General features: G+C 42.8%; 1 protein-coding gene across 5 annotated transcripts in view; it reads right to left on the bottom strand.

Moving 5' to 3' along the window:
- The window catches only part of ACACB (acetyl-CoA carboxylase beta), a 165551-nt gene that overhangs the window by 12546 nt on the left and 132726 nt on the right, over positions 1-20279 (bottom strand). For all 5 annotated transcript variants that reach the window (XM_077461310.1, XM_077461312.1, XM_077461311.1 and 2 more), the window contains 6 exons: positions 16360-16480; positions 3936-4046; positions 3109-3252; positions 1238-1358; positions 1057-1153; positions 841-937 (listed from right to left, as the gene is read on the bottom strand). In XM_077461310.1, the coding sequence (XP_077317436.1) occupies positions 841-937; positions 1057-1153; positions 1238-1358; positions 3109-3252; positions 3936-4046; positions 16360-16480 (691 nt within the window). The remainder of the gene's footprint in view (positions 1-840; positions 938-1056; positions 1154-1237; positions 1359-3108; positions 3253-3935; positions 4047-16359; positions 16481-20279) is intronic.

Raw genomic sequence — 20279 nt, 5'->3', positions numbered from 1 at the left:
CAAAATGGCACGTTTTGAGTTTGCGAAAAGGCATGTGGGAAACTCCCAAAATGTATGAAGGAAGGTGCTCTGGTCTGATGAGACTAAAATTTTACTTTTTGGCCATCAAAGCAAACGCTATGTCTGGCGCAAACCCAATATATCACATCACCCAAAGAAAATCATCCCCACAGTGAAACATGGTGGTGGCAGAATCATGCTGTGGAAATGTTTTTCAGCAGTCGGGACTGGGAAACTGGTCAGAGTTGAGGGAAAGATGGATGGTGCTAAATACAGGGATATTCTTGAGAAAAATCTGTACCACTCTGTGTGTGATTTGAGGCTAGGACGGAGGTTCACCTTCCACAAGACAATGACCCCAAACACACTGCTAAAGCAACACTTGAGTGGTTTAAGGGGAAACATGTAAATGTGTTGGAATGGCCTAGTCAAAGCCCAGACCTCAATCCAATAGAAAACCTGTGGTCAGAATTAAAGATGGCTGTTCAAGATGGCACAAACCATCCAACTAGAAGGAGCTGGAGTAGTTTTGCAAGGAGGAATGGGAAGAAATCCCAATGGTAAGATGTGGCAAGCTCATAAAGACTTATCCAAAGTGACTTGGAGCTGTAGTGGCCGCAAAAGGTGGCTCTACCAAGTATTGACTTTAGGGGGGTTATTAGTTATGAACATTGACTTTTTCTGTTATTTTGTCCTATTTGTTGTTTGCTTCACAATAAAGGCTGAATTGTCCAGATTATGAAACACCTTATGCCTGTATAGGAGTACCATAATATCTGGTCTTTGTCACCACATCAGCTCACTGCTTTTTTTATATTGGGACATTATTACTAAAATTACCTTAGCTTCAGAATCAGGATTTGCTGGATCAGCAGGCACTGCCATTTCCACACTTCGGGTCTCCACAGCAATAACGCCAAGAGGTATTCCTCCCAGCCTACAAAGGAATTGGAAATAATCTTGCAACATGAACTCAGCTTTACATGGTGATTAATAAGTATACAATCCAAATTTAGTAAATAAATGGTAGAATGCCTGGTATGACGTTGACATTACCTTGCTCTTCCTACCACAACAGTCTGTGCCCAGCGCTGCATGATTTCCATGAAGCTTCCATGGTCAAAGAACCCGCTCTGCCATGCCCCTTTGGTGGCTACAGATAAAAAGTTGTCCTTGATTAAAGCTAATTTTCAAATCTGAAGTACATTGACAGACTGGGTACATTTTATGCACTTACTAGGATGAACTCTCCCAGTCAGCATCCAGCGAGGATCATATGGAGCCTTTGTAGGTGTAAATTCAATTGGACGATCAATGGGATCAACAGGGGAGATGACTGGAACTGGACTGTGCTTATCCTTGAGAGACCAACATAATAGGTGCAATTCTTGCATACATTTAAGCATTTATTTTTCACGTTTCACTGTTTAGGTCTGTAGAAATACATTTACTTCTAAAGTTTTTAGGGAGCATTCAATTATTGCTTTAGACCATTTGATCTGGCATCACGCTATGTGCTCATGCACACCAGATGTGTTGCTATGCTGGCAGTGATTTTTAGCGCAGCCCCAACAAATAAACAATTAAAATCCCTTGTTTCTAATGATGCCTGTTCATGCATGCAGTTATTTTTCCTTAAAAGCGCAGCAGGCTGCAAAGCGAACTACTACACTGCAGCACCATTGTGCTGAATAGAACTGCATTGAAATGCCACTCATGACATTTCAATAAAGTTCTGTAAAAAAAAAGTGAACAGTGCAATGCACACAGATCGGTGCATAATCACAGTGTCTCCCAGCGCACTCCAGTACCCATGCAATCAGTGTAGCTTGCTGCTGTGAACGAGCCCTAATTCTGAACAAAAAGACGATAAAGGCATTCTATAACAAACAGGCTATAAAGGACCAGAATCTATGGAATGGTTAAAAAAAGACAGCTTTAATTCTCAGTAGTATTTTTCTTTCAGGAAGGAGGAGTTTATTGGTTGGTATGAAACAGAAAAGGTATGGGTTTCAGACAGACACTTAAGAAGCTTATCTAAATCCAAAAAAATAAAAAGGAAAAAAAAAGTTATATATAGTAGCTTAATAGTCCCTTAGGGAGGCAGGCATGCCTGAAGTCCAGTCTGTGTGATAACTATGGCTATCTCCATAGATACAACGAAGAAGCGAGCATACTTTTTATAAAGGGACATGAACTGTCTTATTTGCAGGATCACCAAGTGAAAATAAAGACAAAAAGTACCTGAAAAAGAAAATTCAGGCACCCCATCTAACCTTAGATTGAGGAAAGGGTTTGTTACTATTATAGCCATAAAAATGTGAACTCCCTCCCCCTGGAAGTGGTACTAGCTGAAAGTGTTGACATCTTCCAAAAACTTTTTTTCCCTCCCATGTTTTTTTTTTTTTCATTTTCTAAATTTTTTTACCTCTATCTTTGCAATGTTTGGGTACAGCATTTGTCAAGATTTTTAGGCAGTATGCTGTAAAGTAAGGTTGCGCATGTCTCAGATTTCTACATTTGTGTCATTTTGATGTACACATGCAATATGTCCACACCTCTCAGTCTATTAAACTATGTTGTGTACCGCTGTCTATATACATTCCCGATTCTGTAACTCTTTGGTTATGCAGGAAGCAGAATATACAGGTCTATGGGAATTTTTAGAAAATAAAAATCACACATGCATACACACATAGGGAGTTATTTAATAAAACTGCATGGTGCAAAATCTGGTGCAGCTCTGCATAGAAACCAATCAGCTTCCAGGTTTTGTTGTCAAAGCTCAATTAAACAATATGAAGTTATAAGCTGATTGGCTACCTTGCACAGCTGTACCAAATTCTGAGTGCTCCAGTTTTTGTGAATCCCACCGCCCACCCCCTCCATAGAATAAACTAAAAACCCTGTGTCTTTTTTCAAGCTTAAAAAGTATGTAACTATGTAATGATTTGTAAGATGCAATATGGATATAGGTAGGAATATTTTAAAGTGCATAAAAACCCAAAAACAACAATAATTTTAGTTTATTTTTGATACACTTTAATATATTCTTGCCTATCTATATCTGCTGTATGCCATAAAATTTGATTGCAACAAGGACCTTACCTTTGGCATATAGGAGAGCCATTGAAGAATGGTATACACTCCTTCAAAATCATCAGGTACCATGGTGTGGGACACCCCGTTATTACACATGATCTGTACACCTCCCAACTGGTTATTTGATGTGTATACTTCACGACCTAAGACCTGAAATAATTGAATTCTTAGCTATAAAACTCAGTTCTAAGTATTACCAATAAATGTTTCCTGAAATACAGTAATCAAATTGTTAAAAATGTGTAACTTATTTTATATGGTGAAGCAATTACAAAACAAAAAGTATTGGGGCCTGCTTTCTTGGGAGTGTGGCCACCCAGCCCCTCTGTTAAGTAAGCTAAGGGTTAAGTTGGTGCAGGTAAGGGTGGGTGGTTCTGGACAGGTAATTAGGTTAGGTACAGGTGTGGGGTGTCCAATAGCTAGCAAGGGGATTTTATGGTACACAGGGAAGGCTTCATAAGGGAAGCAGGAAAGAAGAGCTCCCTCCCTCCCTTACGCAGCATTTTTATGTGGCAGGGTCACCCTGGAATCCGGGGGGGATATATTCAGTGTTGGTTCAGTGAAGTTGCCCGAGTTCCAATAACTGGGCAATGTTTATGTGATTTATGGTTTAGGATTAAAGTGTTTCAGATATATATGGTCATGTAAATATGTTGTTAAACCAATAAAGTGCCCCGACCATTTCTGCCAATTGAACTTGTTTGTGGTTTTTGGTTGTGTGATTGTATCTGGGGAATAGGTGGGGGGCTGGTGTGGCCTACAGTCCCATGTCTGAGACTACAGTCTCAGGAAAGGTTTGTACTTTTTAAAAACATTGCAATACTGGTACTTACCTTGTTCAGAGCACCGGCTCCTGTCAAGATTATGTGCGAATTCTCTACTTGTATAACACGTTGCCCCAGCCTCACCAAGTAGGCCCCGATTCCAATTGCCCGACAAGTAACCTTAAGTGAAATAGAAATATGAATGTGAATCTGCATATGCTGATCCAATTTGAAGAGCAGTGAACAGAAATAGTTTAAATTCACATATTTTAAGTTTAATCACATACATGGAGTATCAAAAAAAAAATTATATATATATATATATATATATATATATATATATATATATATATATATATAGGTTATATATACCCTGCTTGGTCATTTTTACCTAACGGTAAGCCGATAATGAGGCTTACCTGTAGGCAAAATTTATATCTCCTAAACTGTCACTGTTTAGGAGATATTGACCCTGCACTGGCACATGTGCTTTGAAGGTCCGGCATAACTTTACCGTTACAGAGTGCAGACACGTGCATGCGCGGGATTGACGTCTTTGTGTTTGTGGCTCTGGCCAATCACAAAGCTGGAGTGCACAAACGCACAAAAGATAAAAGTTACATATTATGTTCCAAATAGCAACAGTTTTGGGCAAAGTACAAATTCCCTTCTTTAGGCTGGAGCATAATCTAAATAACATACATGTTTCACAAATATATATCTCCCCATCAAGATTTTTTTTAAAGCAAGGACCAATTAATCAATTATCACACATCAGTAACACCTAATATTTTTTTGTATTTCTTTTATATTCATATCCCACATCCCCATTAATTTATTTATTACCTAAAATGCATAAAGATTCTGTAAATTCACCTGGAAGCCCTATAGTCAGTAGTGTATTTTGGTTTTGTGCTTTCCTAGGCAAGACTAAAATCGTCCCTCCATCTAAAATTCGTCCCATCCCAGCCACATTATACCGTTCTTGTCTCAGGGTCTGATGAGGAAGCAGCAGCCGTTCACAGCTTCATCAGACCTTGAGACATAATTTGTCCAAATGCCACATATGTGGTCAACGGGGCAGAGGATGCAGTCTGCAGGTTATAGGACTGGGGTCAGCAGGTTATAGGATGGGTCAGCAGGGAAAAGCATGGGGTCAGTGGGGCAGGGTATAGAGTCAGTAGGGCAGGGGATGGAGTCTGCGGGGCAGGGTATGGAGGCAACAGGGCATAGGACGGGGTTAGTGGGGCAGAGGACAGGGTCAGTGGGGCAAAGCATGTGGTCAATGGGGCAGAGGATGGGGTCAGTGGGGCAAAGTATATGGTCAATGGGGCAGAGGATGGGGTCAGTGGGGCATAGTACGGGGTCAGTGAGGCATAAGATGGGGTCAGCAGGGCATAGGACAGGGTCAGCAAGGCATAAGATGGGGTCAGCAGGCCTCTCTTCCTCCTGTACACTATACACACACTCCTCTCTCTCGCTCCTGTACAGTATACACACTCATCTCTCCATACATCTCTGTAGTCATCTTCTCTCTCTCCTGTACATTACACAAACTCTTCCCTCTATACATCTCTGCAATCAAACATTACATCCCCTCCATGAGTCATGTCACACTTCCCCTTCTGTCACTGCACCGCTCAAACCTCTACGTTGCAGCTCCCCTCACCACCCCACCTTTTTCAGAAACCCTATTGCTCACTGTACCACTGGACTATGCCCCCTGCCCCTCCTCTCTCAGTCTCTCTCTTGGCCCCCGCCACTGTCTGTCAGCCATCCTCGCTGAGCAGCCCGGCCCCTCCCTGACTGAATTGACACAGGAGGAGGCGAGAAAAAAAAGTCTGGGTTGCTATCTTGGCTTGGGGGGCTCGGTGGCGGCTGAATGGGGCAGGGACAAGATGAGAGGAGATGACGAATGCTGCTTCACAAAGAGGCAGCCCGACCAGAGACACTGAGCCCTATCCTCCATGCTGCTTCTCCTCACCCTTCCCTCAGACCCTGTTTGGGAGCAGAGGCTTTTTAATTAGGTAAATTAGGCATCCGCGAGGCCTAATTAAAGAGCTGCTTCTGCCCTTCTGCCCAGGGGGTCCCCCCTGCAAAGTGTTGTGTTTGCTATATGGGGGGGGGGGCACCTTTTGAGACTTTAATGTTGTTCAATGCCTATATTAATTATCTATTAACCAGTCTAAAATTATTATCATTTAAAGTAAAGAACAGGTCTCCTTACTTGACACATCTTTAAAAATACATGAGAACCAAATAGTGAGTAATTTGTACACTAAACCCACTCATAAAAATCAATTACATCATTAAATAATTTTATACTTCAATTGTTTTTATTGAAAGTTGCAAAATATGTTTGACATTTTGGCATAAACTTTTTGCCATATCTCAAAGTATGTATACAACAAGTTCTTCACAGAAAAGCAACTTACTAAATGTCGACCAGCACATTTATCCTTCTATTATTGCCTCTCCAGAAGATACTAAACACCAAACCAATTAACAATTCTGTGGTCTGAGAAGTAATTATAGTTATCGCCCGCTCCCCCGTCCCCCGCACCCCACTGGGGGGGAGGGAATTGCCATGACCACGAACGTCTCCCTAGGGAGAAAAAAGGAAAGGGTAGAAGTAGAAAAAGGGGAATTTCAGAGAGAAAAGAGGGGTAAGAGAGAGATGTGCACTCCATAAAAGTGGAAGTAAACTCTCCTATCGTTTTCATCTATGGAAGCTGCCATCTTTGCCTCTGTTTAATCTTCAGCTGCCACGGTGCTGCACATGTGATCCGTTATGACACCAGCCTTTGGGTGGTTTAACAGTTTGGTTGAGAGCACAGCCAATGTGCAGTTAGTATTCCTGGCATGCCGTTTTTTGAAACGGTTTAAATCGATGTGTTTACTTCCACTTAAAGTTGATTTGGTGGGTCCCTGGTATCTTATCGAGAGTCTGAGAAATATATTATCCAGGGGTCCCATACCTTGTCAAATTGGGCTAGGTTGTCCTGTAGGATCGGCGAAAGGCGTTCACTTGCCATGATCCATCTCAACTTATTTCTAACCAAGTCAAAAGGGATCGAAGGTGTCTTCCATGATCTGGCAATTGCTATTCTGGCTGCCGTAAAAATGAAGGCTACAAGTCTCCCTGCTTGTTTGGGAGTACGTGCTACCAGGCGTCCCAGAAGTGCCTGTTGTGGGGATTTGATTAAGTTCACCTGTGTGAGTGAGAAGATAAAATTGTATAGGCGTATACAGAAATGTTTTATTTGGGGCAGGTCCACCAAATGTGAAACATCGTTCCCTCCAGACCGCACCCTCGAAAACAGGAGGACGAGGCCCCTGGAACAAACAAGGCTATTCTTGTTGGTACCATGTACCATCTGAGCAAAATTGTATAATTTGCTTCGATTAATGAGGCATTTATGTATGATTTTGATGCACACTGGGACGATGAGGACCATTTGGCAAGAGTGAGCGTCTCACCCATGTCTTGCTCTCACTTTTTCATGTAGAACATTTTTTCTGAAGCTGATATCAATATACTGTAGATTTTGGATATGAGGCCAGTGTGCTTATCAATGGATCTACACAAATACTCCATTGAGGTGGATGTGGTTATGTCGGCTGCCTGTTGCAAGGAGTGCAAAAATTGCACTATTTGCGCATAATGAAAGATTTATAAATTTGGAAGGAGGTACATCTCTTGAAGGGATACTTGTGTTATAATCCCCCTGTGGTCACAGAGATCAACTATACAGGTCAGGCCCTTGTTTGTCCACCAGGCGAGTGACTGGGAGTTGAGACCTAGGGTGAAATCCGGGTTGCCCACTAGGGGGGCCATGGGAGTGTGTGGGGACTTGAATTTATGAATTTTTGACAGTCTGTCCCACAAGCTCAATGAGAATGATAGTGTGGGACACATCATGATTGGTCTGTCCTTTGCTTTCAAACACAACAGGTGGCTGATTGGTTTAGTAGGGTGTAGGATTAATTCAATTTAAATCCAGGTGGGCTGGGGTGTTAGAGAGTGAAAAGTGAATTTGCTGTGACAATATCACTGCATAGAAATATTTTGCTAAATCCGGGACTCCCAGGCCTCCCCCTGACTTAGGCGTGTGAAGGGTGCGTTTATTCATCCGAGGTCTCTTATTTCCCCATGTGAATTTTGAGATCTTGTTTTGGGATTTGCGTAGATCTACCATACTAATGGATATCGGCAGTGCTCTAAATAAGTAAAGTAACCTCGGCAGTAGATTCATTTTAATTGCATGCCGTCTACCGAAACCGTGACGGAGGATTAGCATCCCATCGTTGGAGATCAGTCTTCATCTTATTGTAGAGAGGGGGATAGTTTGCCCGATACAGCTTATCTAGCGTGGGGGTCAGGAAGATGCCTAAGTATAGAAGGACTTCTGTCTGCCATTTAAATGGGAATGAGGTTTGTAGTTGTGTTACTGTGTTCGCGTCTATTGATAGATTAAGGGCAACCGATTTTGAATGGTTGATTGATAGACCTGAAATCATGGAGAAGTGGTGCAATATGCGGTATAAGTTCAGTAGTGGACGTGACCAGGGACGAGAGGAGCATAAGGATATCATCAGCAAACATAGCACATTTGTGCTCAAGCTCTCCACATTGTATGCCTTTTATGTCAGAGTGATTCCTGATCTTAATAGCTAAGGGTTCCAGTGGCCATAAGAAAAAAATATTTTAAGAGCTTCCACCCACCAGGGGTATTCAAATCCATCCTTAAGAGCCAACTGTCTAGAGTGTGACATTATGAAAGGCGAGGCGATTGGCGACATTATTTTTCCACCTCGCATGCGTTCATTTGCAGGAAACTAAGGTGCAATCCAGTCCGAGTTTTACCAGCCACCTTAGCAGGATTTGTCCTGGACCAGATTTTACGGTCCACTCCTGTCCACCAAAGGGTGGTATAAATAAAACAGGACTGGAGCAAAGAATTGCTCTTGGCCTGGGACTCAGGAAGCAAAAAACCTGAGGGAGCTACTGATGTGAAGTCAGCTTTTAAGAAAGACCTGCTGTCTGGACTACCCTTTTCCCAGGGAAGGTGATCCCCATTTAAACTAACCCCCCACATATGGTGGATTTGGTGGGCATCTTCCTGAACAAGTGGAAAGGTGGAGGATGTGTTAAAAGCCCTGCTGCATGTCACTGCAACCCAGCAGGAAACCAATCGCCAGCAGCAGGAAACCAATTGCCAAGTCGCAGAGGCCACTGCAGCCCAGTAGGAGACGAATCCCCAGCAGTAGGAAAGCAACCAAGTCACAGAGGCCACTGCAGTGCAGCAGCAGGCGAATCGCCAGGCCATTACAACCCAGCAGGAAATCACCCGTCAGGTAACTGCAGCCCAGCAGGCCCTGATGGAGTTAAAGAAGGGGTCCGCAGGTCCTTTGCTAGTGGAACAGAAAATGGTATGCGCCAGCTATTACCTGCAGAAGATGACACCTGAAGATGATGTGGAAGCTTACCTAGCAACTTTTGAAAGAGTTGCTGTTTGAAAAGGATTGCAAAAAGAGCAATGGGCCGGACTGCTAGTGCCTTTTCTGACAGGAGAACCCCAAATGCCTATTATGACCTGGAACCAGATGCTGCCCAGGAGCCATTGCAATCCAGGCTCAACGGGTGCATGGGTGGTCATACAGTACTGACAAGCCACCCCGTTCCCAGATGTCTGACTTGATGCACCTCACCCAGAAGTGGCTGTAGCTAGAGATTTTGTCAGGCCCTAAGATTGTGAAGTGTGTGGTCATGGACTGTTATTTATGCTCGCTCCCTGCCACTTTGAGGAAGTGTGTCAGCCATGGAGACCCCAAGACTGCAAACCAGCTGGTGGACCTGGTGGAATTAAATACTGCTGCTGAAGACTTGTTAAACCCATCTGTGCCCCACCCCAATGTCGCTAGGGGTGAAAAACCACCCAGAGAAGCCAGTAAGACTGTTCCAGGGTTCAAGGGCTCAGGGAAAAATTATAAGACTGTTGCTACAGATAATGAGACTATGAGCTCAGGACCTGGAGACTGGCAAAATAGGTCAGTAAGGTCTCTGAGGCCATTTAGAGGACTGGGTACAGAACACATAAAATGCTATCTTTGCCATGCATTAGGTCATATTGCTGCAAACTGTTCCCTACATGATGAACCAATGCAATGTGATAATGCTTATTTGAGAAAACGCATGTCTCTTTTTGCACAGGTGGCATGTACTGCATCATGTTGGGGACGCATGTAAAAAGGAATGTGTATGATTTCAATTGATGGAAAGCCAGTGACTGCTCTGCCAGATTCTGGTAGTGTTGTAACATTGGCCAAAGGTGATTTTGTAAATCCTGCAAAATTACACCCCAGCGCTATTGGTGTTATTTGCATACATAGTGACACACATGACTACCAGACTGCTGTGGTTGAGATTGATACCCCTTGGGGCACTGACACATTCAGTGGGGGCAGTACCCTCACTACTTCATGAAGCTCTAGTGGGGAGAGATTTTCCACACTTTGGGAGTTTATGGGAAAACAAAACGGAGTCAGTAGGACAGAGCTCCCCCTGCTGAGGAAACACAGAAACTCGCTACGGACCCTTTTGATTGCAAGATTGAAAAGGAAACTGTTAGTGTGTCCAACAAAAAGGGTAGATCATCTTCCGTTTTAAGTCTGTGTGGTGCCTGAATTAGAAGTCAGGAAAGATGATTTTTGTATGGAACAACTAAGAGACTCCACACTCAATAGAGCCAGAGAAAACATTAAAATAATTGATGGGGAACCTGTTGAAGTTGAACCTAATGTAGGAGTGTATTTTCCTTACATGGCTCTTAAAAATTAACTTGCTGTATCGAGTGAAAAAGCAAGGGGAGAAGGAGGTAGAGCAACTAGTGGTTCCCAAACCCTATCTTCGGATGGTCTTAGATTTAACCCATGGTTATATAATGGGTGGACATCTGGGTATGGAGAGAGATTTTTTACACTTTGGGAGTTTATGGGAAAACAAAAAGGAGTCAGTAGGACAGAGCTCCCCCTGCTGAGGAAACACAGGAACTCACTACGGACCCTTTTGATTGCAAGATTGAAAGGGAAACCGTTAGTGTGTCCAACAAAGGGTTAGATCGTTTTCCGTTTTAAGTCTCTGTGGTGCCTGACTTAGAAGTTAGGAAAGATGATTTTTGTATGGAATAACTAAGAGACTCCACACTCAATAGAGCCAGAGAAAACATTAAAATGATTGATGGGGAACCTGTTGAACCTAATGTAGGAGTGTATTTTCCTTACATGGCTCTTAAAAATAACTTGCTGTATTGAGTGAAAAAGTAAGGGGAGAAGGAGGTAGAGCAACTAGTGATTTCCAAACCCTATCTTTGGATGGTATTAGATTTAGCCCATGGTTATATAATGGGTGGACATCTGGGTATAGAGAAAAGTAAGGAGAGAATAAACGCAGAGATTCTTTTGGCCTTGGTTATATGCAGATGTGAAAGAACATTTTGAGTCATGCCCAGAGTGTCAGTATTCTGCACCATCGCCCCATTTTCGCAGTCCGCTGGTACCTTTACCAATAATTGAAGTGCTTTTTGAAAGAATTAGAGTGGATCTGGTGGGACCAGTGGTAAAGTCTGCCCGGGGCCATCAGCACATACTGGTAATACTGGACTATGCCACACAGGGTCCTGAAGCCATTCCCTTGCGTAATACCTCAACTAAGGCTATTGTCAAAGAGCTTGTCCAGGTATTTAGTCATGTAGGTATTCCAAAATAATTATTAATGGATAAAGGCACACCATTTATATCTAGAGTCATGAAAGAATTGTGAAAGCTGTTCAAAATCTCCCATCTCCGTACCTCTGTCTACCACCACCCCCAAACTGATGGTCTTGTGGAGAAATGTAACAAAACGCTCAAAAACATGTTAAAAAAGATGGTGGACAAAGATTGGAAAAATTGGGATTTTTTGCTGCTGTACCTCATGTTTACTATACGAGAGATACCTCAGGCATCTACAGGTTATTCACCTTTTGAACTACTGTATGGTAGACATCCCAGTGAATTACTAGCTGTCACAAAAGAAACATGGGAGGGAGAGACCATGCCTTATAGAAGCATCATTAAGCATATATCACTGATGCAAGATAGAATCGCAGCTGTTATGCCACTTGTACGGGAACATATGGAGCAGGCTCAGGAGGGCCCAGAGAAGGGTTTATAATCCGGGGGGTGCCAAAACCCAGGTCTTTAACCCTGATAATAGAGTCCTGGTACTAGTCCCCGCAGTTGAGAGTAAATTCCTAGCAAAATGGCAAGGTCCCTTTGAATTATGCAAAGAGTAGGGAAGTAAACTATAAAGTTTACCAGCCAGGGAAAAGGAAACCAGAGCAAATATATCATGTTAATCTCTTGAAACCTTGGAACTACAGAGAGCCTTTACTGGCAGTGCCAACCCCCCAAAAGGACATGGCCCTCGTGACGCCTGAGGTACTGAAACCTTGTCAGTGGCCCAACAGAAGGACTTTAAAGAGTTTGTGAGGAACAATAGAGATGTTTTTCTCTCACCTACACGGACTGACCAGAATTATACAGCATGACATAATTATGGAACCAGGTGTCCATGTAAATGTAAAGCCCTATAGAATACCCGAGGCTTCACAAGAAGCAGTTGCAAATGAAATAAAGAACATGTTAGAGTTGGATGTTATAGAGGAGTCCCACAGTGACTGGTCAAATCCCAAAGTGTGGGTCCCAAAGTCAGATGGCACAATATGGTTTTGTAATGATGTCAGGAAGTTGAATAACATGTCCAAATTCGATGCGTACCCAATGCCTCAGGTTGATGAGCTTTTTGACAGATTGTGAAGTGCCAGATACATAAATACTAAATAATAATAAATAAAGATCTGACTAAAGGTTATTAGATTCCCTTAGGAAAGCAGCACTCACTGCCAACCCCAAAAAGTGTGCCATAGGCATGGAGGAGGCCAAATACCTTAGCTACATTATTAGTCAAGGGCTGATCAAGCCTCAGATAAATAAGATTGAGGCGGTTAAAAAGTGACCCCAATCTATAAATAATAAGGAATTTCGTGTATTTCTGGGGATCACAGGGTAGTACATGCCTTTTTTTTTAACCAATTTTGCCACCACTGCAGCCCCATTGACAGATCTGACGAAGGGTAGAGGCTCGGTCATAATTAAGTGGAATTCTGAGGCAGAGAAGGCATTTCAAGCTCTTTGTGCACCAACCTGTGCTCGTGACCCCAGATATCCCAAAGGAGTATGTGGTACAGACATCTCTGATGTGGGACTGGGTTCTGTACTGCCTCAAGTCAGAGATGGGGAGGAGCACCCAGTGGTCCTGAGCAGAAATATTAACAGACATGAGAAAAACATGTAATTGTTGAGAAGGAATGTTTAGCTATCAAATGGGCCTTAGATGCCCGGAAATATTACCTGTTGGGGAGACCATCCAAACTAGTCATTGCTTATGCCCCTCTTACATGGATATGTGATAACAAGGAGAAAAACAGTTGGGTGACAAGGTGGTTCCCTAGCTGGGAAACTCAAAAATAATGCAGATGCCTTTTCCGTTTTCATTGTCTGGTTGTCTTGGCTGTCTTAGCCCTTCCTCCTCTGGGCTGGCCGCTCAGCTGTCGGCTAATTGCCAGCTCTCTTCTCTCTCCACAGTTACCAGCTGTTCCCGATGATGCTCGTCTGACCTGCCTATTTAAAGCCTTCCAGCTCATTTCTCCATTGCCTTCACGTTGGTCACATCACAAGGAACCATCTCCTGGTGTTTGTTTCAAGACTGGCTTGCTGACATCCCTCCTGGCTTCTTATCCTGCTTGTAGTTGCTCTCCTTGGATCCCTGACTTTACCCGATCTGGTTTATGAACTTTGGACTAGCTGATCTGGCTACTGGACTTTGGCTATGCTTGACTACGCTTTTTCCTATTTACCTTTTTATTTTTATTATTAATAAACAAGTGTGATTTGATTGTACTTCTGTCTCATGGTTCCTGACACTGGTTGGGACGGGGAATATGTAACATTATGAAAGGAAAGGTGATTTACGAACGTTGTGTTTCACCTTGCATGCGTTCATTTGCAGGAAAATAAGGTGGAATTTTATGGTCCACGTGTGTCCACCAACAGGTGGTATAAAAAAAAAAGAAGCAGGACAGGAGCAAAGAGTTGCTCTTGGCCTGGGACTTAGGAAGCAAAAAACCTGAGAGAGCTACTGATGTGAAGTCAGCTTTGAAGAAAGACCTGCTGTCTGGACTACCTTTTTTCCCAGGAAAGGTGAACTAACACGCCCACAAGGGTTGCTACAATTTTGACAGATCCAGTAAAATGTGAGAATAGGTTTTGAGGAATGGAACAGAAGCCAAGTCAGAGAGGATACCCTTACACTTAGTCAGGAGAGAGAGAGGGTAAATTTAAATCTCACACAAATACCGCAGTTAGTAAAAGGATACAATTTGTATCACCATTCCATCCCTTCTTTTACAAGATATACAATATCCTTAAAAAACACTGGTCCGTCTTACATGAGAAATATCCCTCTATCTCTGAATTCTGTGCCCCTCCTTTACCATTACATTGGAGAGGCAGGACTATATGAGACCGATTGGTTAGAGAAGACCAATTTACGACCTCTAAACCAGCTGTCACATTTTTGGGACTACGCAATACAGGTTCATACCCTTGTTTGAGCTGCATCTTATGTAATTTTATGATTAAAGGGTTAACCACACAGAGGAACCGATATAATAAGGATTATAATAAGGATTATTTTACATGTCAGTCTTCCTTTGTTGTATATATTATTAAATGTCCTTGCAGCTTACTGTATGTAGGGGAGAACCCACAAGGTAAAAGATCGTATAGCCCGACATAAGTACTCGGTTAGAGATTTATTTTTACTTAGTTGCCCCTGCGCTAGGAACTTTTGTTGAAAAGGGACACACAGTATCACAATTAAAATGTATGGTTATTGATGGAGTAAAGAAAAAAAGATGAGGGGGAGATTGTGAGCTGTCTTTAAAAAGACTGGAAGTAAAATGAATACATTGTTTGGACACCTTAATCCCCAGGGGACTGAATTCTGACTTTAACTTAAGCCTGGTACACACTAATAGTTTCTTTCTGTTCAACCCAGCGGGTTGAACAAAAAAAATAGACAGCTCTGGTCGAAGCCGCTGTACTAACAATCCAACATTAGTACAGCAATTTCCCCTGCCAGGGCCGGATTAACATAGGGGCTTGTGGAGCTGAAGCTCCAGGCCCCTCCCTCAATAGGGTTAGGGTTAATGTGGAATGTGCTGTGTTGTGCAGTACCAACCATGTCATGTGCTGTGCCCACCATATAATGTACTGTGCCTACCTTGTAGTGTGCTGTATTGGGCAGTGCCAACCATGTAATGTGCTTTGCCCACCATTAAATGTGCTGTATCCATGTATCCACCATGTAATGTGTTGTGCCAAGTATGTAAGTACTGTGCTATCCCCCCCCTGTAATGTACTATGCTGTGCTGCCCCCCCCCACAGACTAACCCCCTCACTCTCACCCCCCTCTCTTTTACCCCTTCACCCCCTCTATCTCTCATCCCCTCTCTTTCACCCTGTTCTCTCTCTCTCGCCCCCTTCAACCCCCTATTTCCCACCCCATCTCTTGTCCCCTCTCTTTATTTATTTTCATAAAAAGGCCCACCTAAATCCTTAGCACCAGGCCCATGTTGCTCTTAATCTGTCCCTGTCCCCCGCTGAGCTGTTGTGTTCTGACAGGGGGGTGGACCCCCCACCAGAACACTCCAGTCAGAGCTCTCAGCCATTGGCTGCTGGTTTTCCAGCATGCTCGGCCGGCTTCTGTCGGACCGACTGATATACACACGGGACAAATGTTGGCCAGTTTTTAATGAACCGGCCGATGTCTCCTGACAATCGGCCCATGTGTACAGGGCTGTACATTTATTTTTGGGATAGAAAGGTTTATGAGTGTGCTAGTAAAAGGGAAAAAAGGATGGTTTGGAGAATGATGAGTGATTATGTGTGACAGTACATGAAGGGGTTAAGAGACAGCACATTTTCCTAGAGTTTCCATTTGTACTGTTTTGTAGGTGTTTTTTTAATGCTCTTTCTTTGTTATTTTGTTCTAAATTCTTTTTTTATTTATTTTTTGTAACAGGTCTTCTATGGGATTAATGTTTTCCTCTTTTGGAGTGAGGAAGGAATGTCATTTGACATGTGTGATAATTGATTCCTGCTTTAAATTTGCTTGATGGGGAGATATAGATCTTATATAGTTTATATATATATATATATATATCACTGTTTATATTGTGTCACTGTTGGTTTTCAGTATTATTAGTGGATCTTAGGTACTGTATTGCAGTTTGTTTGAAGAATTTGCTTTGAAAACCTGTGGTAACATGTATAAGTAAGGACAACTTTACTGTACACATAAAAAAAAAAAATAGACAAGAATACATACCATGCTGATGGTAACAATCTCATCATATGCTAGGGAAGATTCCCCAGCTATTGTTCCAGACCCTCTGAGGTTTTCCACTCCAATTCCCTCTTCTTTCCCAATGATGTCAGTTATCATGTACCTGAGAAGAAGAATCATCACTTCACAGAATCCACAATACTACAATATGTTTCTCAGCTCTGCTTTTTATTTTTTGAATATTTGTGTGAACTCTAAACCAGTTTTAATATCAAATTAAAAATAGTTTTTAATGTGTAATTCGCTTGCCATTAAACCCTAAAGTGGGAATTCAGAGCATTCCTCCTGAAGTCTTAAAGCGGAGTTGCGGCCACAGATTTTTTATTTTTATTTTTTTTAGGCATCCCATCATAATGCTTTAATTACACAAATAAAGCTTATAGATGTTTGCTAGTGGGTCTGAATTATATATATATATATTTTTTCTTGTTGAATAATTTTATTTTATAGATTATAATAAATTACAATAAGTCAGTATTGTAAAAAACAAGTTTCACAAGATAAAGTCAAAGCATACAATAAAACTTCTTGTGTAAATAAGAGCTAATAAATAACAATAAATTATATTATATAATGAGAGATTATATAATAAATAATGTATTGTATTAGAATATTCATATTAAAAAAATAAAAATAAAATAAAATATACAAAATAGAAATTAAATTACAATTATAATATCAACAGTCAGGTATAATTATGGATGCTAAATGCTAAAAAGGGGGTAATGATTAAATAATAATATAAGGTATTATGAAACAATAATGGATTATAAACTACAATCAGGGCCAAGGTCTGTCTATATGGCTTGATATTCCCTAAAAAAGTAAGTGAACATATTTCCTACCCCTAATTGTACTATAAAAAGGGGTAGGGAAAGGGGAAGGTTAATAATAGGAAAGGGGAGGAAGAAAAAACCTTCCAGAGAGTAATATTTTGTGGTATAGTAGAAATCACGTATCAAAGGGAGTGCAGTATTTATCATATTTCTTTATGTCTATATAAATGATTTATTTGTACCTGGTGGAAGATAATGATCTATCCATGGTTTCCATATGGATTCAAATTTGAAGATTTTGTCTAGATAAATTGCTTCAGTCTTTGCATGTACCATGGCTTGTGTCACTCTTTGGAATCGCAATCCCTTCCTGTATTATCGATGGGTAGCCAGCATACACCTCTCCATATCGCGCATGTGCAATGCTCTAGCGGCTGTAGCGCTGATTGTTTAGAAAGTTACCATAACAATGGGTGGCGACAGAGGAAGGTCCTGCCCGAAGTTATAGCAACCGCCTTAAATCGTGTCATTTTCTGTCGGGAAATAACCCGATTTTTGCGCTCAGTACTGCCCACCGACTCCTGGGAAATGATGACTCATATTTCCCAGGAGCACAGGCGAGGGAGGAAGCAACAAGGAGCACCGCGGACCAGGAAGTGGCAGATTTGGAGTCACTACATAGCAACAGGGCGTTTCTGGTAAGTAAATAAAAAATGTTCCCCCCAAATGTTTCTTAATACTATTAAAGGTTTGTGAATATGCAAAAAAAATATTTCAGGGTAGAACTCCGCTTTAAGCTCTTGAGCCCTTTCAGCTCACAGTTACGAGACCGCTCCTTATTACCCAAAAACTGATATCCATTTCTGTGCTATCTCCCACTGCTCCAACGCATGCCCACTGGAAAGATACAGTTAGAGAACGAAAGACTTCGATTATTTACATATCAACACAAAGGCTGCCCTTATAAAGTTCTAAAATTCTAGGGTACATTGGTTAGAATCCACCACCTTAGCTCCATCTAATCATCCTGGACAGGTTACTGCAATAGATACCCATAGATACAATGCTTTTGTAAGGAAACATTTTCAAAATCAACTCAGTACAACCATTTTATTAGTACCTTCAGTAATATATTTATTGTTGTAGATTTTTTTGTCACCTTATAACATCTGAACAAAGTTAATGTTATTATACAGTGAAGATTTAATACTGATTCTACGATAAACAAATATTTCCTCATCTATTGCCAATGTTTTCTACTTACCACAGTCATATCAACTATGGCTCAACTCTGCCTTTGTTGACAATACTAATTTTACATAAATGCAGTATGTATATGATATTTTGCTTGTTACAAGCTCTTTATAGCAAATTTCTGTTTCTGTAATGCCGCGTACAGACGATCGGACTATCCGGTGGACCAGAGTCTGCCGTACAATCCGCCCCTGTGTGGGCTCTGGCGGACGTTTTCTTTCCAAAAGTCCGGCGGACGTAGAAAGAAGTTTTGACTCAAAATTGTCTGCCGGACTACAATTCGCCAGTCTGTGTGCTAGTCTGCCGGACTTTTGAACTGAACGGACTTGCCCACACACGGAGTAAAGTCCGTTCATTTTGAGCGTGTCTCCAGGTAGACGGAACTAGCGAAAGGAGGTCAATGTCGCCACCTACATCAGAGAGATTGACACCTCGCTGGCCCCATCACCTGGTATGGATTTAAAGGGGAAGCCCTACGCCAAAAAAACGGCGTGGGGGTCCCCCCAAAGTCCATAGCAGACCCTTATCCGAGCACGCAGCCCGGCTGGTCAGGAAAGGGGGTGGGGACAAGTGCCCCCCCTCCTAAACCGTACCAGGCCAAGTGCCCTCAACATGGGGGGGGTGCTGCGGCCCCCCCTTCCCAAAGCATCTTGTCCTCATGTTGATGAGGACAAGGGCCTCTTCCCGACAACCCTGGCCGTGGGTTGTCGGGGTCTGCGGGCGGGGCGCTTATCGGAATCCGGGAGCCCCCTTTAATAAGGTGGCCCCCAGATACCGGCCGATGTACCTCTACCCATTCACCTGGTGAGAAAAAGTGTAAATAAAAAAACAACACAATTTTTTAAATAAATTATTAGACAGCTCTGGTGATCTTCTCTTCTTCCGTCTTGGGGGGTCTTCTCGTCGGACTCCTCCGCTATCTTCTGCTCTTTTACTAGCTCTTTTACTAGTGGAGGAGCCCGGCTTTCTTCTTCGCCGTCGCCGCCGTCCTGGGGTCTTCTTCCGACTTTGGGGTCTTGTCCCGCTCTTCGGTTCTTCTGCCGGGCCTCCGCTATCTTCTTATAGCTCTTTTACTAGCGTTGGCCCGGTCTTCTTCTTCTTCCTTGTGATGTTTACACAACGCTCTCTGTGGCCGCAATGGCAGGGACGCGTTGTGCGGCGAATTAATTAGTGACAAGGGGCGGAGGTCACTGGGTGATGTCACGTGGTGACCCGCCCATTATGATGTCACAGCCCCAGCATCCTCTGGGTCTGTGACATCATAAGGGGTGTGGTCACCAGGTGACATCACCTGGTGACGTGCCCATTTTCCCTATATAAGTCGCCGCACAACGCGTCCCTGCCATTGCAGCCAGAGAGAGCGTTGTGTCACCATCGCAAGGAAGAAGAAGAAGAGGAGAAGAGGAGAAGGAGGCAGCGGTGACAGAAGCCCGGGCCAGCGCTAATAAAAGAGCTATAAGAAGATAGTGGAGGCCCAGCAGAAGAACTGAAGAGCGGGACAAGACCCCCCGAAGTCGGAAGAAGACCCCCGGGCGGCGACGAAGAAGAAAGCCGGGCTCCTCCGCTAGTAAAAGAGCAGAAGATAGCGGAGGAGTCTGACAAGAAGACCCCCCCAAGACAAAAGAAGTGAAGACCATTGGAGCTGTCTAATAAATTATTTTAAAAACTTATGTTGTTTTTTTATTTACACTTTTTTCACCAGGTGAATGGGTAGGGGTACATCGTACCCCATACTCATTCACATAGGGTGAGGGGCCGCAGACCCCGCCCGCAGCCCCCGACAACCAACAGCCAGGGTTGTCGGGAAGAGGCCCTTGTCCTCATCAACATGGGGACAAGGTGCTTTGGGGTGGGGGCCACAGGGCCCCCCTT

This window comes from Lithobates pipiens, unplaced genomic scaffold (assembly GCF_037356315.1).
Source record: "Lithobates pipiens isolate NorthernLeopardFrog02 unplaced genomic scaffold, aLitPip1_a1.2 Scaffold_3, whole genome shotgun sequence".
NCBI classification, from domain to species: domain Eukaryota; kingdom Metazoa; phylum Chordata; class Amphibia; order Anura; family Ranidae; genus Lithobates; species Lithobates pipiens.
Note: the sequence above shows the minus strand (reverse complement) of the source record. Positions and strands in the feature narration are given on the sequence as shown.